Source organism: Argopecten irradians, chromosome 3, assembly GCF_041381155.1.
Source record: "Argopecten irradians isolate NY chromosome 3, Ai_NY, whole genome shotgun sequence".
In the NCBI taxonomy this organism is placed as follows: Eukaryota; Metazoa; Mollusca; class Bivalvia; order Pectinida; family Pectinidae; genus Argopecten; species Argopecten irradians.
The window spans coordinates 20,410,113-20,435,322 of NC_091136.1; the positions used below are offsets into that span (position 1 = coordinate 20,410,113).

Genomic DNA, 25,210 nt, shown 5'->3' on the forward strand with positions numbered 1-25,210 from the left:
ACAATCATGAGATTAAAATTCAAGGGAACAAATTGATATCCATAATTTATTGTTGTTATTTAGTTAATTTGTTACCCCTTTGAGTATTTGGACTTGTCCATTTTGGTGAGTTCTGATTGGTCTACCTCTCGAGGCAATGAAGGACAAAGAATAATACGGGAAAATGGCGACGTATCTCTAGCGAAACCAACTGGATATTTCTGATAATACAGAAAGTGACAGCAATGGCAGAACTTTTATGTACACATTCACACCTTCCTTTACCTGTAGGAATAAATGATGGCCATATGAACAGTCGGAAATCGTCATCATCAGACAACGACTCGTCGTCAAAAGATATCAACAGATTTGAGAATTGTCAATTTGCTAATATATCTGAACGAAAGGCTGTCGACATAGAGTTCACAGATTTGGTGTACAGTGTTAAACAAGGCAGACATAAAGGTATCAGCTTCTATATGTACAGTATATGAAGATATGTATGAGGCACACAGTGGTGACAACTAGTGCAAAGGTCTTGACACAGGGATACAATGTATGTGTTGTATAGCTATAGGCCTTTCATGTATGAACCACAGGCGTCTGCTACGTTCTGGTTTTGCAATTGAAAAACAATTTATAGCCTACCCCTGCTATATGGGATATATCCAGAAGCAGACGCCTGTGTGTGAAGTGTGAACTGATAAATAATACAGGATAATATAAGACTTGATACTAAATATAGTAAGCCTACCATGTACATTTTGTACGTACATGTATTTGTTGCAGAATTCGACTGGTTGATAATATAAGACTTGATACAAGTTATAGTAAGCCTAGCTACCATGTACGTACATGTATTTGTTGCAGAATTCGACTGGTTCGATAATCAGTGATCAGGTAACTGAGTCAATAGACCATTTGGCTAGCTAATTTTCGGATGTCCTGGCGTTCCAATCTTTGCTGGTCGATCACGTCTGACTGCTACATTTTCCCCTCCTGTTACAAAATATTGGCAAACATGCTAACTTCTCTTTCAAGCATTGGGAGCACGCTTGGCGAGGGATGTAAAATATTGTGAATTGTCTTCTTGGGCGAAGATTTGGAGAAAAGAGGGAGGAATGCGCAGGAATTGGACTGGGTGGATCATTGGTGGCCAGGTAGCTCAGTCAGCAGAGCATGTGGCTAGTGTTCGGGGGGCCCAAGTTCAAATTTTGGTCTGGCCCCTGCATTTACTCCTGTCCTGTTAATGTTGCATATTACAATTGTATATCCCGTTTTATCATACCATTAGTAGATTATATTCTAGAATATCGAACATACCAGCATTGTAAATGATTATTATGCTGCAGTGTTAAAGGGACATGAACCTTAAATAAGTTGTTCTGTATGCTTAGATATGGTTTTCAGATGTTTATTGAATATTTTATTACAATGATTGGTTATTTAAAACGACAGGAAAACGTGGGGAATATATACCTACCTCAAAAATGATAAAAATAGACCGTCATATTCTATTTTTGGAACATAAAGCGAAAGCTGGCCGAAAGCGAGGTTATAATGAACAACAAACTTGCTGACATGACAAGGACTATTTGTTTTCCACATTTTAAGATTATTTTCTAATTTACGATGGTTGACAAATAAAGTTTAAGCCAAATTTGTTATAAAACAATTTGTATTTAGCGTAAGAATGATAAGTCAAATGTCAAACGAGACTTCATTCGACAGGGCACCGCGAAGTGAGGTTCCTGACTTATTGCACATATGTACATCACGCAAGTATAAAGTGGGGATTTGCTCCTGTCTCTTGCATTTCAGCGATCCATTTATATGTACCAACTTTCCAAATCACGCACGTAATGACTCTTGACGTACAATGTTTTCTATCAGAATTCGTTTGTGTTCGCTTCACCCACGTTTTTGACCCACCATTTTGTTTACATTTGTGCAGTGCATTGTGGGAGGTCACTAAAGTTCAACACTACTATACTATCGTTACAAAATTCGACCGGGGCGGTTCAAAATACAGAAAGATGGAATTTCCATTATAATTATTTTATTTGACACACTTGCACAATAACTGATATATATTACTTAGTAAGCTATTTTACACGTCTTAAATATGTATTTTACTCAAATTTACATGGTTTATTTAGGTTCATGTCCCTTTAACTCATCCATGGTACAATAGAGTATTCATAACAAGCCCCTGTGATCACAAGTTAAGCTGTATTTCCCTTTAATAGATAGGGAAAAACTTAATACAATCTTTTACCCTTTTAGGGAAAGTGAATCAGGGAAATCTCAACCCGAGAGGAAAGATTCTTTAAGCTACATTTACCAGTAACAGTCAAACACCAATAACTTGCCGAAAGTTTGACAGCTTTAGTTAGAATGATACAGTGCATAAATTAAACTTCTCACATTTTAAAGTTCTACCCCTGGTACTAGTGTGATTTATAAAAGAATATTGTCTGAAATAATCCAGTCATTGTTCCAACCAAGAGTTTTTATTTTTCAAGTTGATCTGAAATCCAAGATGTTCGCTATTCGGCCACCATCTTGATGATGCATTTCCCTCAAATTCTTCTCAAGTTGTACAAGTGCAATTTAGCTGAAATGATCCTGGCATGGTCCTTACCAATGGACCAAGTGTTGTTATTTTTCATGTCAATCGTAAAGATGGTTGCATTTTTTTAATTGCCATCAAGAAAACACATTTTATTAGTGTGATATTAGCTAGAACTTGCTAAAAAAATCTTGCATTGTATTGACCAAGTGCTGTTATTTTCTTGGATGTTATTTTGCAAAAAAAAAAAATGTTTAAAGTTCATCAGTTCAACTAGTAGTGCTGAAAAGTATGAACGTAATGAGAGACAGCCTAAGAAGTGTTGATATTTTTAGACTCTAAAAATAGCCAATAATGTCCATCTTGAAAAACATAATTTAAATGTTATCTTATTCAATTGGTGCCAAAGTTATCAGATCCAGATGACTGTTTAATGCCCATGCCAGGGCTTTTTGTTTGTAAAATCAAATTACCCAGTGTTTACTTACCTACAGAATCTTGAATATCTAATTTAGAGAACAAAATAGCTTGCAATATCCATTTCTGGTATGGTTTAAAGCTTTTATTTAGTGCCAACAATAAAATATATATAATACATGCAAGTATCATATCTATACACACTTGCATGCTGTGACAAAATGCTGTTTTTAAACTGATATAGCAAGATTGATGGAATATAGGCATCTGAACAGAAGAACAGGGGTGAAAAAGGTCTTCAAAATGTGAGCAAACTAACTTTAATGGAATGCTATTATTAAAAGATTCTCTATATCTAATTAAGTGGAATTAAAAGATATAGTGTTAATCATATTTTCATTGCACCAATCAGACTTGGGGCTGCGGTGGCCGAGTGGGAAGATGTTCCGACATAATATGATTACCACAAGCCCTCCACCTCTGAGATGCAGGTTAAAATCTCATGTGGGAAATGCGCACTTGTCAGGTACTGACCACTGGTCGGTGGTTTTTCTATGGGTACTCCGGCTTTCCTCCACCAACAACCTGGCATGTCCTTACATGGCCCTGGCTGTTAATAGGATGTTAAACTAATAAAACTAATAAAAACCAATCAGACTAGCTAGCTATAGTATTAATTTATTGTGTAAGGCTCACACAGCTCTTTGTTGGTCAACTCATTTACTGCCAAATATGGGAGACAACTTTATTGTTTCTAGGATGCCAATTTAGATGTATACTTACTTGCTTTTTTTCACTACTTTGGAAATGATCCCATGGCTTTGAATTTGAGAAAATGTGTAAAGAAATCCAAGATTTGGGAAAAAAAATAATACATGTATAAATGAAACAAAACAAGGAATGGGATTATTTATTTCCAGTGCAGTTTATTTTTTCTGAAGCAAATACGCAAATAATGAAATTTAAAGCCTTAACCAACTAAGTTCATCCAAATTTTTGGATGATTTACAGGTACTGGAAGTACTTCACTGCGATCCAATGTTAGGATGCATTGATTGTTACTCTTCTCTATGTATATGTTACTTGTATATATATGAGTCTATATGGGACGTCTCTCTTATGCACCAACTTAAAAGTATAAACTAAAGAAATCAAGCAACCTTTTCTTCAAAACACCTTTAGATATAGTGCTTCTGTCGTTGAAGTTTTATAGTCTCCATATATTTTATAAAAGGTTGGTGCTTTTGTGTGTGGAATCCCTCAGTTTACTGGGCTGTGAAACTATTACTTTTTGCTAGGTATTTTTGTGTTTATGGAAGGAGAATTCTTGGTGCCTGATGTGTGATAGATCAGGCCACTGTTTGTATGATAGGCTGATGATGGTGTGTTTGTAGTATAAACAGTTATCTGGTCGTGTAATCAATTCTCCATACTATCCAAACAGCTTCAGGTGATCGACCTGATAGATAGAGAAATGATAGGTAGATAGAGTTTTACTAGCATAACTTGCACTCGTAATGGGTCAATGTGATGATTGAAACCTTATTTATTAGGGCCTTGTATCAGTGATAGCAATCATTGTCCATCTCCTCTACCTGTCCATCCACATTAGATCTAGAGTTTCTAGAGATTTATCTAAAAGGGTTACCGGTACATGGAGGTGCACACAGCCTCCTAAAATATACAGATCAACATTCACAAACATAAGACATAGCATATATATAGTAGATGTACTCATGGAGATGTTGTTAAATTATATGTGCCGTAACTGGTCGAAAATTTTAATGTTATTTTTTTCTTCCTTAATATATTGAAAACCATAAGGTTTGGTGAATTAATTAAGCTGTGTATATCATTCAATTGGCTTCAGATGCCTTATTAACATCAGTTATTAATTATGACACAAAAATTATGTATGTATTCTAAAATTGTTGTTTTTTATGCCTTAAGTATATGTTAAGATGCCAAATAGATAGAAACATATCTGCAGAAATCACTTTACAATTACTAATAACACTGTAAAAATGTGTAATAAATTTATATATATTGTAGCTATATATATATAGACTACAATTTGGCTTCATGGGACGGTCTGACCGTATGCACTCTTATTTATTTCACTTCACACTGTAGATGTAAATATAATCATTTTTGGCTTTACTGCCAAAAATCATTTTCAGCTCTTATTTGTACATGTAAAATTAAATCATATGCATGGAAAGTACTGTAATTCCCAAAATGTTGAAATTGGTAACTTTTAGTGATGAATAACATATTAATTTAAAGGCTCATTTTGATTGTGAGTATGAAAAATACAGCACATACAACTTTGAATAAGTCTCATACCAAACTAAACCAAAAGGTTGCTGGTATATCTAGATGTGCAAATGTTTCCTGAGAATTCCAAGATGGCTAGTCTACCATGTCCCCAAAAGATGTCAAAACTTACAAACCATCAGAATGTAATTTACATATGGGTTTTGGGGACACTTATCGATTGAGACCCACATATAATACACACATATGGTTGGGTGCACTCTGCTGCACATATGATATATCATAAGTGATTAGTGCAGGGTGGCATAATGCAAGCAACTGTGTTTCTCACGGTCATGATATATTGAAAACCATAAGGTTTGGTGAATTCCTCTGTCATATATAGGGTCATTTTATCAGGGTCCATAATTTCCAACAGCCATGACTGAGAATTATGATATTTTCATGTAAACCATCAGCTGCTGTTAGTAATGTTATATTATCAAAATTTCATATTCTGAGAAAAAAGTGACATACTGTACATAAGAACCAAACTAAAAGTTGCTGAATTATAAGGTAAAACCAGGTGTTTCAAAAGAGTGAGGATTTCTGCTTCATTGACAGCAGTGCAGGACCCAATGTCATGAACATTCCTTAAATTTAAGGAATCTCTTAATTTAAAATTTTCCATAGGAAAGCATTACAAAATTTAAGTTAATCAAAAGGAATTCCTTAAAGTTAGGGAATATTGATGAAACTAGACCCAGGTCTTAAAGTGTTGTCTTCACTAGATAACACAAATATTGGTTCAATTTGATGTGGTCCTGACTTGTAGTTAAGGTGACTAGTATAGATGTTTCCTCTCATTGATAATCAAATGGTTAAAAAAATCCTGATATGAACTATGTGATCAATTGTTGAGCAGTAGATATATATCTATATATGCTGATCCTAACAGAGTACATAGTAGTGTACAATAGAGTCCACTCCTTTTGTTGTAACTTGTATTTGATCAAAGTCCAAAACAGCCAGTCCAGCTCTTGTATGTGTATATATTCTTACACACAGCATATATATGTATGTATATATATATAGTAATCACAGTGTCATTTAATCCATAGATAGACAAAGTAAAAAAATGTACATAATTTGAAATCTAGTTTTATCCAAAGTATATCTAGAATAATCACTAAATTAAAACTCAAATTTAGTACTTTGATTACAGGTACAGTCAAAACTGTCATATCATGATCAGCTACATATATACTATTGGCAGACTCACTGATATACTGTTATAAACTGTCTGTTTATTTATTAGCAGTTTCTGTGCGTGGCTTTATGCTATATAATTTATATACCATATATACATTATTGTATATAAAAAATTATGCATATGTCCAAAACACCATTTACATATCTCCCTGCTATGACACATACATTTTGTTCATATTTATTATAAAATCTATACTAGCATCTACATATTTTGCTGAATGCTAATTACATAATCTTTTAATCAGTTTTGGAGAAAAACATTGTGGACAGGTAAAATGTTGGTATTCATTATTTAAAACCATTCTCAGTTATTCTGGAACCTGCAATTTTATTTAATCCCAGCATTTCCAGCATTCGACTACGGAATTGTACACAAGTCCAATTTTAATTAGATCAAATTTCTAGGTCATATTGTTTTGACACAGATAACAGATATTGCATCACTCATTTAGGAAGCCAATAGCCTGTCTTCACAAACACCTGAAAAAATAAATTTTAGTTAATGAATACCAAATTATTTTAATTTGAATTTTTATCATTTGTAAATTGATTTGGTATTTTTCAGATGAAAAGGTTATATTGAAGAATGTGTCAGGGCAGTTCAATGCTGGAAATTTGACAGCCATCATGGGCCCTTCTGGGGCTGGTAAATCATCACTGATGAACATCCTAGCAGGATACAGGTAAATATTACCAAGTACTATAGTACTTACATGTACAGAATTTTTGTTTTACAACTGAAATTCCTTATCTTATCCCTATAGCTATATTAATTCGTCTATTTCAATGGACTTTGCTGGCTAATTAGTGGTACATAATTAGAAAAGTTATTCTGACGCTCAATTATAACTCGTCATGGCCATCAAAGTTTTTACTACAAGTTCAAAACTCAAGATGGGCAACTATGTGGCCAACTACAGGTTATTATGTGGTACTGACTAGGTTATGTGGTACTGACTATAGGTTATGTGGTACTGACTAAAGGATATGTGGTACTGACTATAGGTTATGTGGTTCTGACTAGGTTATGTGGTACTGACTATAGGTTATGTGGTACTGACTATAGGTTATGTGGTACTGACTATAGGTTATGTGGTACTGACTATAGGTTATGTGGTACTGACTATAGGTTATGTGGTACTGACTATAGGTTATGTGGTACTGACTATAGGTTCTGTGATATTGACTATTGGTTATGTGGTACTGACTATAGGTTATGTGGTACTGACTATTGGTTATGTGGTACTGACTATAGGTTATGTGGTACTGACTATAGGTTATGTGGTACTGACTAAAGGATATGTGGTACTGACTATAGGTTATGTGGTACTGACTAAAGGTTATGTGGTACTGACTATAGGTTATGTGATACTGACTATTGGTTGTGTGGTACTGACTATTGGTTATGTGGTACTGAATATAGGTTTATGTGATACATGTACTGACTATAGGTTATGTGATACTGACTATAGGTTATGTGGTACTGACTATAGGTTATGTGGTACTGACTAAAGGATATGTGGCACTGACTATAGGTTATGTGGTACTGACTATAGGTTATGTGGTACTGACTAAAGGTTATGTGGTACTGACTATAGGTTCTGTGATATTGACTATTGGTTATGTGGTACTGACTATAGGTTATGTGGTACTGACTATTGGTTATGTGGTACTGATTATTGGTTATGTGGTACTGACTATAGGTTATGTGGTACTGACTAAAGGATATGTGGTACTGACTATAGGTTATGTGGTACTGACTAAAGGTTATGTGGTACTGACTATAGGTTATGTGATACTGACTATTGGTTGTGTGGTACTGACTATTGGTTATGTGGTACAGAATATAGGTTTATGTGATACATGTACTGACTATAGGTTATGTGATACTGACTATAGGTTATGTGGTACTGACTATTGGTTATGTGGTACTGACTAAAGGATATGTGGTACTGACTATAGGTTATGTGGTACTGACTAAAGGATATGTGGTACTGACTATAGGTTATGTGGTACTGACTAAAGGTTATGTGGTACTGACTATAGGTTATGTGGTACTGACTATTGGTTATGTGGTACTGACTATAGGTTATGTGGTACTGACTAAAGGATATGTGGTACTGACTATAGGTTATGTGGTACTGACTAAAGGTTATGTGGTACTGACTATAGGTTATGTGATACTGACTATTGGTTATGTGGTACTGACTATTGGTTATGTGGTACTGACTATAGGTTTATGTGATATTGACTATAGGTTATGTGGTACTGACTATAGGTTATGTGATACTGACTATAGGTTATGTGATACTGACTATTGGTTATGTGGTACTGACTATTGGTTATGTGGTACTGACTATAGGTTTATGTGATACTGATTATAGGTTATGTGGTACTGACTATAGGTTATGTGATACTGACTATTGGTTATGTGGTACTGATTATTGGTTATGTGGTACTGATTATAGGTTATGTGGTACTGACTATAGGTTATGTGATACTGACTATAGGTTATGTGATACTGACTATAGGTTATGTGGTACTGACTATAGGTTATGTGGTACTGACTATAGGTTATGTGGTACTGACTATAGGTTATGTGATACTGACTATAGGTTATGTGGTACTGACTATTGGTTATGTGATACTGACTATAGGTTTATGTGTTACTGACTATAGGTTTATGTGGTATACTGATCACTGTAGGTCTGTGATTTAATTATTCTGCATGTGTAGAGCTTGTTAGAATAGACTTATGGGAATTACTTTGTAAACCTCGACAGGAAACTGTATGCCATCAATTTAGCCAATAACAACTAAAATTCTCATCAAAAAATTTAAGGACAAACTAAACTTTGTCTACAATATAGTGCTTTTTTCTGGAAGAGAATACATTAATAAATGCAATGGTTATGTACCACTGCAGAAAGAAAATGGAGACTTAAGTTTGACATGGAGTTACAAAAGGTACCTAAATTCGTCATTATATAAATAAGCATATATAAATATATTAAGATTTGTAACATTTCCTTGTAATTAAGATTATTTTCCACATAGTGACTGAGGTCTGTTTTATACTTGACAGGACAAAGAATATAACAGGACAGATTCTGGTCAATGGTCATGATCGTGACTTGCGTCGTTTCCGTAAAAACTCGTGCTACATCATGCAGGACGACCATTTACTCCCACATCTTAGTGTTGAGGAGGCGATGATGTGCTCCGCCCATCTCAAATTGGCAGAGAAGATGTCACTCAAAGAAAAGGAGGACCTGGTCTGTAACATTGTGTTAACCTTAGTATCTTAATACTGATATTGTGGTGTCACAAATATTTCATGTAAGAAACATGTTGCTGAAGGAAGAATTTGTCTGTGTTACAATAGGAAAGATGATCATGAAAACCTTTTTCCTATCTGCACGTAGAGATTGAATGTATTTTTCTAATTTTCATAGCAGCTATGAATAGCAAAATCTATCTACAAATCCAGTGGAGCGCATAAGGGCTCCTCGGAAGATATGTAGATAGCTTCTGCTATTCTTACCCGCTATGAAAATTAGAAAAATACATTCAATCCATATATTTACATTAGAATAATTTATTAAAATAAAAATTATTAAAGGTTATTATATCATATTTAAAATTATGACACCCATATACGACGAGAAACGAGATTAATGGAACAGCTGGATGACAAAGTCGTTCCAAAACGTCGCGTTTTCAAGCTTGCGCCTTCCGGTCGACCTATTTTTGCAAATGACAAACGATAAACAACAAATATAGTTAAAATAAGTTTTGATTGACTTATTACAGTAAACCTTAATTAAATATTATATGTCAAGAAACAACACATTTAGAGATTATACATTAAAATATTGTGGGGATTTAATTCACATAGGTTGATGAAATTCTGGAAGCATTAGGATTGATGGCAACTAAGAAGACAAGAACAATAAAGCTGTCAGGTGGACAGAGGAAGCGTCTGTCTATTGCCCTGGAGCTCGTCAACAACCCACCAATCATGTTTTTCGATGAACCAACCAGGTATGACAGTGGTATTATAGATAGGGATTAATAGAATCATTCACCCATCTGGGGTGAGGCGGTAGAATCTCAACCTGATGGGTAAGAGTCTTAAGTAGTCAAACTGGGTAAGATAAATATGTATCTAATACAAACAACCTATGATAATCCTCTACATCCACAAGATGAGTCAAGCAAATCTTATCATCTCAATAAATTATTACGCTTACAAACTTTGAGATTTACGTATGGTTCAGCACAAAAATGGTCATAAGATGATATTTTATGTTATGGATTAGATTACATTTACTCGTAGGCTTCGTCTTTATTTTGATTTTAAAAGATTTATTTGTTACATCCATCTTTTCAAGGTACATGTACCATGTATCAGACTTGAATTGAATTGTCACAATGGCTTTTTTGATATCAGAATTCATAGAGAGACCCGAATGTTTTAATTTCCATGCTCCTCTATTTCCATTCCACAGTGGGTTGGACAGTGCCTCATGCTTCCAGTGTGTATCGGTGCTAAAGGCCTTGGCTGGAGGGGGCAGGACCATCGTGTGTACAATCCACCAACCGAGTGCCAAACTCTTCGAAATGTTTGATTATGTGAGTAGAATACAGCAAACCAAAGTAGTGTATAATGTTATTAAATAATTGATTTTGTAATTGTCAATTGAAATTGATCAGTGCATACAAACTGTAAGTAGAACACAATATTCAAACTAATTGCCAAACTCCTCAAAATTTTGAAATAATTAATTTTTTCACAAAATGATTGTGAATATATAGCCCAAATCTTTTGAAAGATTTAAAGGGGTTCAAAACACAGCATCAACTCATCTACCCCTAAAGACACATTTGAACCATTCTAAAACTAAAACTGGAACAGCTCATTATAAAATTCTAGGGGTGAATGAGATAAACTCTAGAACAATTTAGATACATCAGACATCTTTGTCCCAAACGCGATGTGACAGAAGTAAAGCTTTCCTAATACTTTGATATTTAAGGATTAACTTGAATAGATTTTTTATGTTATGGAGATATAACACAAAAATCTGAGTGTACTCTAAATAAACCGCGAAGCGGTTTATGATGAGAGTACACTCAGATTTTTGTGTTATATCTCCATAACATAAAAAATCTATTCAAATTAATCCTTATAATTCAATTTACTAAAGATAATCTCTTCAATATTCAAAATTCATTATGGGACTCTTTTGTCTATGAAATCATTACGCCGTCATCTCAGCCAATCAGAAGCAACGTTATAAACGGCGACGCCATTTTTGCCTTTATGGGCTGATAAAGTAAATTTTTAAGCCAATGAAAATGCACGTAAAAAGCTTTCCTAATACTTTGATATTTAATTTTAAACTGCAAAGCTGGAAGATTGGCTGGAACCAACACACTACTTCTAATAAATTTGGGGTTTGGAGTTTTAAAAGAATTATGATAATGAGGTTTAATTTAATTATGTTTGTTCTGTGTTGCAGCTGTACATGTTGGGAGAGGGAAACTGTATATACCGTGGAACTATCAACAATGTCATTCCGTACTTCAACTCTCAAGGCTGTGTCTGTCCACCGTATCACAACCCTGCAGACTTTGGTAGGTATTGGCAAACAATTTTCATATCAAGGTTCTCACATTTAGATTTGTTATCATGATATTAATCATTCATCATTTTGATGACAGCAATTTTAGATTAATTGTTTTGTCACAGTTGTCAGATTGGTTTTGAATTCCCAAACCACAGATGGAGGGCTTGTGGTTATGTCAAAACATATTAATCATTCAACCATCACTGCCTCAGCTTTGATCAATGCAATCATTTAATGACTTGAACCATTATTTTGATGACAGTGATGGAGATTGCAGCAGGAGAGTGTGGAACGGATAAGGTATTACAGTTAATCATGGCCGTAAAAAATGGCAAATGTGAGGAACTTGCTCTTCAGGACAGGATGAAGGCCATAAAGGAAGGTCTGGAGGAGGCGTCAGAGGTCAAGGTCGTTAGTAACGGTGTATCAAATGGTATGGCAACCAAACATATTGATGAGGATGGACAGTTGATGAATAACCTAGACGAGAAGAGTAGATTGACCAAATGTAATGGAACTTCTAATGGACATTTACCAAACATGTCAGTGAACCAGCTACAGAACGGTGACCTGAAGAAAGAGTCTTTACAGGTAGGTGAAACCCTATGGTTGGTACCACTGTCCATCCTATGGTTTGTGTTTTAGGGAGATTTATACACATGATGTAGTCAAATGGACATCCCATGGTAGGGGATGTGAAACCCTATGATCGGTACCAGTGTCCATCCCATGGTTTGTGTTTTAGGGAAGGATATGCTGAAGGTATGATGAGACCCTATGGTCAGTACCACTGTCTATTCCATGGTTTGTGTTTTAGGGAGATTTATAAAAATGATGTAACCAAATGGACATCCCATGGTAGGGGATGTGAAACCCTATATGGTCGGTACCACTCTCTTTTATATTTGTATTTTATTTTAAGTTTGTATGTACACACACAATGTATTACTAAGGTAATGGAGCATTTTGTTGATTTTTAATTATTCATTGTTTGAGCCGAGAGTAATATTTGATTGAATTATAACCTGTGCATATACTTGCTTGATTTTAATTTGTTGATTTTTAGATATACGAAAATGACACTAATTAGTAAAGTTTGATTAACGTTGATTAGTCCCATCTTCGGGTGAATGTGACATCAAACTTTAATGTCACACTGGTAGGTTCCATTAATTGTAGGTGGCCCGCATCATTTTAGTATCTCAGTAGCCCGATATTGACTCTGTGTCAGTGGTTAGTTGTTTGTTGATAAGAACACTTTCATGGTATCTAGTTCTAGTGCGAGGATATACTTGTCTGGTAAATCAGGGATCACTTTCTCAAACAGGAAACATTGCTGATTGCAGTCATCAGTTAGTCAGTATGTTTTAGGGTACAAAGACTACTGTTACACACAGAATATATATTAAAGATGTTAAGCCTGAAATAATGTATATGTCATATTAGCTACTTATTTTAGTACACAATTAATTTCTTGTGATATAACATAGAACTAGAGATTGAAAGCTTTTAATCATGTCTCTAATTTGTAGGATGGAGATGGTAAAGAAATCCTGACATTTGCCACCAGCAGTTTTACACAATTCCGGATCCTCTTCATGAGAACGTTTATGTCGATCATGAGAGATACAGTGAGTATTTTATAAGCAAATATTTTTGGTTATTAAAACTTTACTAGTCTACAAGCATGGTCATTAAAACTTTACAAGGTTGAAAAATAATTAAATGTGTGTATCCGCTTTTAGGAGAATGGTGGTGTATATATATGCTAATTTGGCAAGGCCATGGTATTATTTCATTGACACTGATTGAATTACAGATGACAGGTTTCATTGTCATGTTGTCAAGATACGTGATATTTCTTTTATTCTAGTTCTATATTTTTCAAAAGTTCCAAAAATTTGTAGAGAAACACAAACTATTCAAAAAAAAAAGAAATATGAAGAAACATTTTATACAACAGCCAGTTTGTCAGACCTGTTTCTACCACAATAAAACGGTTTTTGTTCAAGAATGATTTGACACTGAATGGATTAAATTTTTTGTAGACACTAACAAGACTAAGGCTTATATCTCACCTGAGTGTAGGGATCATGATTGGCTTGTTGTACCTGGGAATTGGTAACGAGGCCAGTAAGGTCCTTAACAATGCCAGCTTCCTCTTCTTCTGTCTCCTCTTTGTCATGTTTGCCGCTTTGATGCCTACAGTTATGACATGTAAGTATTCTCCTATCCCCACCACTTACTTTCCTTAAACCCCTTTTGAGAAATTGGCTATATATTTGGTCCCAAGAAAATGGTCTTATAATAAAAATGGTGGTCTTGTACATACCGTATTTGACCCAATAAGCGTCCCCATCCCTTTTAAGTGTACATGCCCTTTCCCCATTTTTAGGCTTCATATTTCACTTTCTTCAAATTAAATGCAGACTGAAAGTATGTTAAATGTGTTGGTTTTCTTACTGATTCTTTTGAAAATAGATTTTTGGCTTACTTTGTAGAATAATTTTATGAAATGCAAGTCCAAATTTGTTTCTATTAAATAGACATCAATAACCCCCTTACATTCAAGATCACCACTCATAAAGAATAATTACTGTAAAGGGCTTATACTGGTTATGGAAGGTGTCCAAATTTCTGATTGGCTTTAATTTTTTAAGCGCCTTGGCTCTTATTAGGTTGTATTAGGTTATTAGCTGTTCCTGATTACATTTTAGTTCCCCTGGAGATGGCAGTGTTTGTAAGAGAACACCTGAACTACTGGTATAGTGTGAAGGCCTACTACCTGGCTAAAACAATGGCTGATATGCCATTCCAGGTAAGATCTAACATGGTATAGAATAACATGAAATTGTCTAATTTATTTCATACTTTATATGTAAAATCAACATATTTTGAGAAAGTATACAAGAAGAAGATTATTTTCCCAATGCGTTTTAATTCTAAAATTACTTAGTCATTTTTGTCAGAAACACATGCCTGCATAAGGAAGCACGTGTCTATTGTATATAAATACTTTCATTTACAGATAATCTTTCCACTTGTGTACGGTAGTATAGTGTACTGGATGACGTCACAGCCCAATGATTTCACACGGTTTGTGATGTTCCTGACCCTAGCTACCCAGACCTCTCTGGTAGCCCAGTCCCTAGGTCTTCTCATTGGAGCTGCTACGTCATTACAGGTGAGTCCCTAATAAAACAGTTGTAATCCAGATTTTGGGCACTGCACTATTAATTTTACAGTGTATTGATGACAGTATTAGAAGGTTGATAATAATGACTTGCAGAGAAGGGGTATTAATAAAAGATTGCAATTAAAATCAAATGATCAAGAGTTGTCTACCTTCCAATTACATGTTCTCCATCCATATTTATTATACATAGCTATTTCTCATAAAAAATGAACAGGTTCCACCTGTATAAAACATGTCAAAAATGAGGAAGTTCTCAAGCCATGCATCGTCTTAAGTTTTACCAAGTGGACCCAGGTCTTATTTGAATGTTGTTCTATTTGATAGATTGTCAAGGCAAGACAGTCAGCTTCAGACTGTCTTGAATTTGTCAATAGGAATATATACATGTTAACACGACAACGTGATGAATGGAAATTTCCCAGTCATTTGTCATAGATCTTTTTGTGTTGGAAACCTGAGTGAGGAATGTCGGTGTTGAATGCTTTAATTTGTGTGTGGTACAGGTGGCAGTGTTTCTGGGACCAGTAACAGCTATACCTATCCTGCTATTCAGTGGTTTCTTTGTCAACTTTGAGACAATACCAGCCTATTTACAGTGGCTGTCTTATGTTTCCTATATAAGGTAAGTTGACCATACGTACATCTGAGATTAATGTCTTATGTATTCTATATAAGGTAAGTTGACCATACGTACAACTGAGATTGAATACCATGAGTACTAAAGGCTTGCAGGATATGACTTGATAAATTTATGATTCATTTATTTAGAAATTATTATTACTTGTTTGTTCTGTTTCATAACTCACGCGCAGTGGGGCCGCGGTGGCCGAGTGGTTAAGATGTCCCGACATATTACCACAAGCCCTCCACCTCTGGGATGAGGGTTCGAATCCCATGTGGGGCAGTTGCCAGGTACTGACCGCTGGTCGGTGGTTTTTCTCCGGGTACTCCGGCTTTCCTCCACCAACAAACCTGGCACGTCCTTACATGACCCTGGCTGTTAATAGGACGTAAAAATAAACAAAAAATTCATAACTCACGCAAAATTAGATTAATCTGACTTCTATGTTCTTGACCTTGGAGACAGGACTAGGAATTGCTAGAATTTCTTTGTTCCTTCTGTCAAACACTTTCTTCACCCTGAGTGGTGTGAATTATTAAATTACATATTTTTTTATACCACAGGTTTTCCTTTGAGGGAGTACTGCAGGCTATATATGGTAACGACCGGGAGTCGCTCGACTGTGATAAAGAACAATGCATGTTTAACATGCCTGAACAAATTCTTAAGGAAATGGACGTAGAGGAAGCCAAATTTTACATTGATTTTATTGTGCTTTGTGTTTTCTTCGTTATCCTTCGAATTGGCTGTTATTTTGTGCTGAGGTGGAGAGTTAAAGCTCAGAGATAAAAAAAAAAAAACTAATAGTCAGATTAAAGTTGCAAGAGTTTGGTTTTCTTTTTGAAGAAAAAAGGTATGAAAAGATTTAGCTTTTCTTTTTCTACAAATTTTATGAGATTAAAGTGTGTTTTTATATTTACACAAGGAATTTGTTGACAAACTTCACTCAAGTCAATTCTTGCCATTCCTCTTTTGATTTGGACATTTGATTCTTCACATCATCACACCGGATGGAATAGTTAGTTGTGATATTTGATTGTAATATTTTTACATTGTCACCTACAGATGAAATACAACCAAATCAACCAGTCAAAACAGTGGGTGATTACAACACAGTTAGTAGTCTGCTTAATTCAGGTGAAAGGAATTTTCTTTCACAGAGAAAAAAAAGGTTTATTTCCATGACATTATAATTTTTGCATAATTATATTACTTTGTGGAATTTCTAAAGAACTCTATCCTCATTAGATTTCCAAGGTTTTTGTCTGTGATGAGAGATACCCTATGGATATGGTCATATCTGCTGGGGTGATTTCAGCCTGAACATATAACTTTTTTCCACACTTTAAGAGACCAATTTAAAAAAAAAATCCAAATTTCGATACACAATAAGGTAAATTTTATGGCTCTTAGAAAGCAATCCTTGACAAACTGTTACTGATTAAATCAGTTTTAGGCTTTAACCATTGTACTCTTCACTTTTAAGTGCCTATATTTCATTTTGCATTAGTTTAAAAATCATAATATTTCTGGTTAAATTGACCTCAATGTTATCAAGTCTATTCAGGCTAGCTCAACATTTGTATGAAGTTCACCTAACTCAATATTTATATTAAGTTCACCTAACTCAACATTTGTGTGAAGTTCACCTAACTCAACATTTGTATGAAGTTCATCTAACTCAACATTTGTACCAAGTTCAGAGCCAGCTGTATCTAATGGGACCAACACATGGTATTTACAAGAGGCATATTATTTATCATTGTACAAATGACAGCTGATCGTATTGCCCTCCTATAAACCATTAAGAACATTTTAAAAATGAATTCAGAAGTTGCTGCTACTTTTTCACACACATGTACAGATCCAGAATTTGCTAAAAATGTTTTGTCTCAGACTGATATACAAAAATTAGTTGATGATAAGGTTGTCACAAATAGATAGTCAATGTAATATTGAAGGATATGCAGCATTAAAAAAAAATCATTTTTTTGTTTAATTAGAACATGTGTCTGATTGTGTGGAGACTTAATAGAAACACGGATGGAACATGTTACCCTTCGGACATTTTATACAATCTGATTTCATCACTGTCAACATATTATAAATGTATTGTGGGATGACAGTTTACATTTATATCTTTATGTATAATCTTGATGCTTCATTTGAAAGTGAAGCACTTTATTATTTAAATGTCAGTGGACAGCGGTGCCCTTTTATAATTAGTGTGCTCATACCAATATCATAACTTTTAAGATAGTGACCCATTAATATAAAAAATATGAACTTGTTTTGTAAATGATACAGGTAAATTATATTTGATTGTATATATATTTGAATACTGAGTATTGTTAGTGCATGTTTTATCAACATAACTTCACTGTTCATATTTTGTAGAAGTTGTTACTCTTGATGGTTCACCATTTTACTGCCAAAAGTATTACATGTACCATCAGTGAGAGATGAATGTTCAGACGATATTATCTTCATCACAATTTTACAGTTTTGTGGTGAAAATTTCTGATAGACGATATGTACCTCATTTGCACTGGGCATACAACTGGCACTACAAAGTGATATCAACCATTAAGCTAAAGATTTGATAATAATTTAGTTTAGATGATCCAGGCTGAAAATGTTTACTTAAGATATGAAGAAGAAATGTTTAATTTTATTATATAAAGCCATACTTTGTATATAAAGTCATTGGTGTTACTTTCTGTGACCTTTTGCATGTAATATCATTGACTATATGAAACATTTCTCATCAAAATGTCGCCCATTGACAACAAACAGCCTATACATGATTATAAGGTTATTAAAATTCAGTTGTATACCGGTAGGATGATTCTACTGAAATTTATTTTTTTACCAATTTGTGCCATCATAATGTTGGATGTTGTACAAGAAATTTAAACTTCATGTTTAATTAATCAATCAGCATTTTCACTATGCATGTCGAAACTTTTCTTGTTCTTACACATTTTTGTTTGTGGTATAACATAACCAGAACAATTTTTCAACTGAAAACAGTCATATATAATGAGCAATGTTTATAAGATGAAGGTTTAAAAAGCATGGACACGTCTGATGCCAAATTCATGTTATGGTAGCTGAACGTAAATAATGTATGGTTTTTATGTTCCTCTATAAGTTTATATATAAAAAGGTTTCAGAATTTTTCCATAGGACTTTCTGTTACTTTTCCATAGGACTTCCTGTACTGATTGTACACTCTCCCGCTTATGTTACTGTATGGTAATGGAGAGGATAGCAGCAGAATATTGGGATTTGTTTATCAATGAAATCTTGCACACCTGTAAATCTCTCCTAGTCCTAGAATGGAATAGCTAATATGTGTATAATTAATATCTTAAATGTTTAATGTATGAGATTGAAGTTGCATGACCACCAGTTGGGTGTTAGCCACTCTCCTGCCCCGACTCGGAGCAAAACTTTGTTACGTTTGACATAGTAAAAGAAAATCAATATGATTATATGAAGATTTTGGAGAAAAAATGTGTTTTATTCACACTTGTTTATCAAACAATGTGTTATGTCCTTCAACAATCTGGTTTTTATGTTTAAATATTATGAAAATGTAGCAGAAAAATATGTATAGTATATGAATCAGCTTTGGTTTAATTATGGTTAATGTTATCCAATGCTTGATAGAATTTGGTTTAGAGAACCCTTTTCTATATCATTAAATGTTTGTTAAAGATGCTCCACCGCCGACAAAGCATAAATGATATTCATCAGTTCAACAATAATTGGTGTTTGATCATGAATATATATGTCTAATTAACACAAAAAATAATATAAAATAATTTATTTTGCCTTTGGTGCATGCGCAATCAGTACTTCCTTCCATATAGGATATAGTGACACAGATTTTTTTCGGGATGCAATTAATTATTTTTCATATTTTTAACTTGAAGTAAAATTAGAAGCTCAAACTTTTCAATGGTGGTAATGGTGTAAAGTAAGTAACTTTTGTAACTGAAGAAAAATACTAAATCGTCTGCTCCTGTTTTTGATAGTGAAAAAATACCATTTGTCAGCGGTGGAGCATCTTTAAAAGCTACTTATTCAATACTTACCTGTATATGTAAATTGTTGATTATGTGATCTTTTCAATTATGATTGTTAGGTAATTTTAAGTTACTTGATCACTTTTAGATGGTGTTAAGTTTTGAAAGGAGAAGGTACGTTAAGACTCGAATATGGCCCCAAAATTAATTCTCCAGTAAAGACCAACTTATTTTGCCATATAACTGTTGAATACATTTGCTAACACATTACATACTGAAAATATCCCGCATGTGCCAATTATGTTCACTATGACGTCATCAACATGCAGTTTCCCGCCATTTTTCACAAAAATCCTTGAAAAATCATACTTTTTGAGTGGTTTTCTCTAAAAATGAATGTGGCCGCCTTCGTGGAGCAAAAAGAGATTTTCACACGTTGTGTATCATGTATTTACACATATCCATGCAAAATATAAAGTTGCTCCAAGGTGGCGGCCAAATCCATTTCAAGCCTTTTCTAACCTAAAGATGATGAATTTCTAGCAAAATTTGGCGAGAAGAGGAAAATCATCAATTTGATGACGTCATAGGTGGAGCACATCGTGTACATGGTTATAAAAAGTTATGTTTTGATGAATGGCAAGTATGAGAGTATTTATTGATGTGAAATTGATGTGGACCAGAGTTAATATTTTTCAGCCTGAAAAATTAAGGCCAAATACTGGTCCTATCATATCTACTCCTTTAAAATTTGATGATAACCTTATCCTAGTGCTGTAGCCATTTTGATGATTTAGGAGTATATAGTTATTTCTTAAAACATGTCCATTCCATATAATTTATCTCCATGCAGTATTAAATATAAGGTACAAGTTGTCTACCCTTTTTACATTTTTCTGATAAACTCTGTTTAAAGATGCTTTTTGTTAACAGAGTATGTGTTGATCACATCTGTACATAACACAGGGTTTTGTTGACATCTTAACACAAAGGAGTTTGTTTTTTTCTTTTACAAATATATATGTGGTGGTTCGCAGAGTTAGAACCTTGTTTTATCTTTTAAGATGGACGAAGTTTTGTTTGTACCATATAATATGTCGAGTGTGATTTTGTGTGTAACAGGATTTTGTGACAGACTGTTAATCTTTTACCAGTTATCAGTGATATATATTGAGTGATATTCTTGTCGTTAAGTCTTTATCAAAGTATCTATTTTGTATCTGTTAGACATGTAACAGAAAATTAAGTACACATGTAGCTATTTTATATCGGTCATTTTTGTTAATTTCAAATGCAATACTCAAGATCAAATGGATTATGTCCTTAACCACTATTTCTGTTGTATGAATTGTCTCCTCTACCTTTAAGTAACTCCTGTTTTCTCTACTTCCACTGTAAAACTTTTGTAAACTACTCACTACAAAGAAATCTGGCATTCAAACTAAGGAAGTTGTGGGGTGCTAAAACCCTGCTTGTTGCAATATCACAGATGTAATCTAAACAACTGTACTTTCTAGTCAGGGGTGGTTTTATGATCACAAGGTATTTGTTATTGGCCTAACCTAACCAGCCTGGGTATATTCTTGTGTTCTACAGCAACTACAAACAATGCAATTCCATCACATCGCTGCTTCCTGTCATCAGTCAGTAGACTGTTACCCTCAACATGCTGTAGGCCCTATTGCATTTAGGTCAAGGGCATTTCAACATGTTTGAATGAAGTCAACCATTTGAATGTAAGGGTAATACCTTACATAGCATCATTGTAACAGCATATGGGGCATTTCTGCATGATACTCCTTTTTTAGTTTAACATTTTTAGCCCACCATCATCAGATGGTGGGCTATTCAAATCGCCTTTCGTCCGTGGTCCGTCGTCCGTCCCGTCCGTCCTTCCGTCCGTCCGTCCGTCCTTCCGTCCGTCCGTCCGTCCGTCCGTTAACAATTCTTGTTACCGCTATTTCTCAGAAAGTGCTAAAGGGATCTTTTTCAAATTCCATATGTAGGTTCCCCTAGGACCCTAGTTGTGCATATTGCATTTTGGGACCGATCGGTGAACAAGATGGCCGACAGGCGGCCATCTTGGATTTTGATAGTTAAAGTTTGTTACCGCTATTTCTCAAAAAGTACTGAAGGCATCTTTCTCAAATTTCATATATAGGTTCCCCTAGGACCCTAGTTGTGCATATTGCATTTTGGAATCGATCGGTGAACAAGATGGCCGACAGGCGGCCATCTTGGATTTTGATAGTTAAAGTTTGTTACCGCTATTTCTCAAAAAGTACTGAAGGGATCTTTCTCAAATTTCATATATAGATTCCCCTAGGACCCTAGTTGTGCATATTGCATTTTGTGACCGATCAATGAACAAGATGGCCGACAGGCAGCCATCTTGGATTTTGATAGTTAAAGTTTGTTACCGCTATTTCTCAAAAAGTGCTGAGGGGATCTTTCTCAAATTTCATATACAGGTTCCCCTAGGACCCTAGTTGTGCATATTGCATTTTGGGACCGATCGGTGAACAAGATGGCCGACAGGCGGCCATCTTGGATTTTGATAGTTAAAGTTTGTTACCGCTATTTCTCTCAAAAAGTACTGAAGGGATCTTTCTCAAATTTCATATATAGGTTCCCCTAGGACCCTAGTTGTGCATATTGCATTTTTGGGACCGATCGATGAACAAGATGGCCGACAGGCGGCCATCTTGGATTTTGATAGTTAAATATTGAAACCACTATTTCTCAAAAAATGCTGAAGGGATCTTTCTCAAATTTCATATACAGGTTCCCCTAGGATCCTAGTTGTGTATATTGCATTTTGGGACCGATCGGTGAACAAGATGGCCGACAGGCGGCCATCTTGGATTTTGATAGTTAAAGTTTGTTACCGCTATTTCTCAAAAAGTGCTGAAGGGATCTTTCTCAAATTTCATATACAGGTTCCCCTAGGACCCTAGTTGTGCATATTGCATTTTGGGACCGATCGGTGAACAAGATGGCTGACAGGCGGCCATCTTGGATTTTGATAGTTAAAGTTTGTTACCGCTATTTCTCAAAAAGTACTGAAGGGATCTTTCTCAAATTTCATATACAGGTTTCCCTAGAACCCTAGTTGTGCATAGTGCATTTTGGGACCGATCGGTGAACAAGATGGCTGACAGGCGGCCATCTTGGATTTTGATAGTTAAAGTTTGTTACCGCTATTTCTCAAAAAGTACTGAAGGGATCTTTCTCAAATTTCATATATAGGTTCCCCTAGGACCTAGTTGTGCATATTGCATTTTGGGACCGATCAATGAACAAGATTGCCGACCGACAGCCATCTTGGATTTTGATAGTTTAAGTTTGTTATAGCTATTTCTCAGAAAGTACGTAAGGGATCTTTCTCAAATTCCATTGATAGGTTCCTCTTGTACCCTAGTTGTGCATAGTACCTTTTAGGACTGATGCATAATGCCTTTCGGGACTGATCGGTAAACAAGATGGCCAACCGGCCGCCATCTTAGATTTCATTGTTGAAGTTTGTTACCACTATTTCTTAGAAAGTACTATAGCGATCTGTCTCAAATTTTATATGTAGTGTGTTTGAAAAAGTTTGAAAAGCAGGGAAAAGATCCCTCTTTCCATTGTCAGACATAGATCATTCTTTGGTGGGCGCCAAGATCCCTCTGGGATCTCTTGTTTAAGTAATCGTTGTATTGATTTCTTCAAAACCTATGGGCCAATTATTTTGAAATTTCATATGGTAATAGCTGATAGTATGAACCATGTGCAATACGCGTTTAAGTTTTTCCTGGGAAATCCAAGATAGCCAATTTAAAAATTGTCCGATTTCAATTAAAATTGGTATCTAGGTTCTTTTGGGACACTGAATATCATAGTTATAATTTTGAAGTGGTCTGGAAATCCAAAGTGTCCCCAGTGGACTCTAAAGGGGTAAAAAATTAAAATATCTTTTTTTTTATTAAAAATTGGTATACAGAGATTTTCAGGGACACTGAATACCATCATGGTTAGTGGAAAGTTTTGAAGAGGTCTTCAAAGAGCCAGCATGCTGCATCTACTGTAGATAAGAATGGCTGGACTTTGTAATTGTTTTCAATGTATTTCAATCTTGAAATTAGATCAGAGAAAATCTGACATAAATATCAAATTGCTACATCATAAAATATGGCAAGGCATGCTTGCCTCTTGAATTAGTGCTCCAAATTAATATAGAAACTGATCAATAGATAAGAAAAAGTTAAATACCCTGGTATATGGGTTCAGATTATAGTGTTTAAGACAGTACAAGTACTGTTTAGACTTGTGGACATGTTGATAATTCTGTGATCACTGGACCGTTTAGACTCCTGGACGTGTTGATAATTTTGTGATCACTTGACTGTTTAGACTCGTGTTGATAATTCTGTGATCACTGGACTGTTTAGACTCGTGGACATGTTGATAATTCTGTGATCACTCGACTGTTTAGACTTGCGGACATGTTGATAATTCTATGATCACTTGACTGTTTAGACTCGTGGACGTGTTGATAATTCTGTGGTCACTTGACTGTTTAGACTCACAGACATGTTGATAATTCTGTGATCACTGGACTGTTTAGACTCGTGGACATGTTGATAATTCTGTGATCACTCGACTGTTTAGACTTGCGGACATGTTGATAATTCTGTGATCACTTGACTGTTTAGACTCGTGGACGTGTTGATAATTCTGTGGTCACTTGACTGTTTAGACTCGTGGACATGTTGATAATTCTGTGGTCACTTGACTGTTTAGACTCGTGGACATGTTGATAATTCTGTGGTCACTTGACTGTTTAGACTCGTGGACATGTTGATAATTCTGTGATCACTGGACTGTTTAGACTCGTGGACGTGTTGATAATTTTGTGATCACTTCTGAATTGTATGTAATTTATTGTTGTTATAATAGTTTGTTCACCATTAAAAAGTGCAATTGATACAGATGTAGTCAGAAACATATTCATCTTGCTATGTTTCGGATGGAGATTTTATAATAGTGTAAATGGTGTGAATTACTATGACCCCAAATCATGTGTAATCTGACTAAAACTACATGTTCTGTTATAAAGTACACAGGGTCTTGGCACAAATATTTGCATGGTCATTATGCCATACCAAGCCCCTGTGCTACCGACAGTTAGTTACATAATTACACCAGTGAAACCTGTAACTATGTGCACTCGCTTAGATTCTAAAAGCT

The 25,210-nt window shown here is 34.9% G+C and overlaps 1 protein-coding gene across 1 annotated transcript; it reads left to right on the forward strand.

Annotated features, from left to right (window-relative positions):
- Positions 1-123: 123 nt before the first annotated feature.
- On the forward strand, positions 124-22,489 carry LOC138317790 (ATP-binding cassette sub-family G member 1-like). The gene is made up of 13 exons (XM_069259682.1): positions 124-444; positions 7,062-7,179; positions 9,582-9,771; positions 10,395-10,540; positions 11,008-11,131; positions 12,022-12,136; positions 12,392-12,720; positions 13,662-13,760; positions 14,178-14,346; positions 14,847-14,947; positions 15,158-15,313; positions 15,829-15,947; positions 16,511-22,489. Exons 1-13 carry the CDS (start codon positions 225-227, stop codon positions 16,734-16,736), a joined length of 2,112 nt encoding a protein of 703 aa, XP_069115783.1. The 5' UTR covers positions 124-224; the 3' UTR covers positions 16,737-22,489.
- Positions 22,490-25,210: the final 2,721 nt, after the last annotated feature.

Coding starts and splice junctions, on each gene's coding strand:
- LOC138317790 (XM_069259682.1), top strand. CDS start 225: ATGGCAGAACTTTTATGTACACATTCACACCTTCCTTTACCTGTAGGA. Junction 12,721..13,661: donor TGAAGAAAGAGTCTTTACAG/GTAGGTGAAACC, acceptor TCTAATTTGTAG/GATGGAGATGGTAAAGAAAT. Junction 14,347..14,846: donor GATGCCTACAGTTATGACAT/GTAAGTATTCTC, acceptor ATTACATTTTAG/TTCCCCTGGAGATGGCAGTG.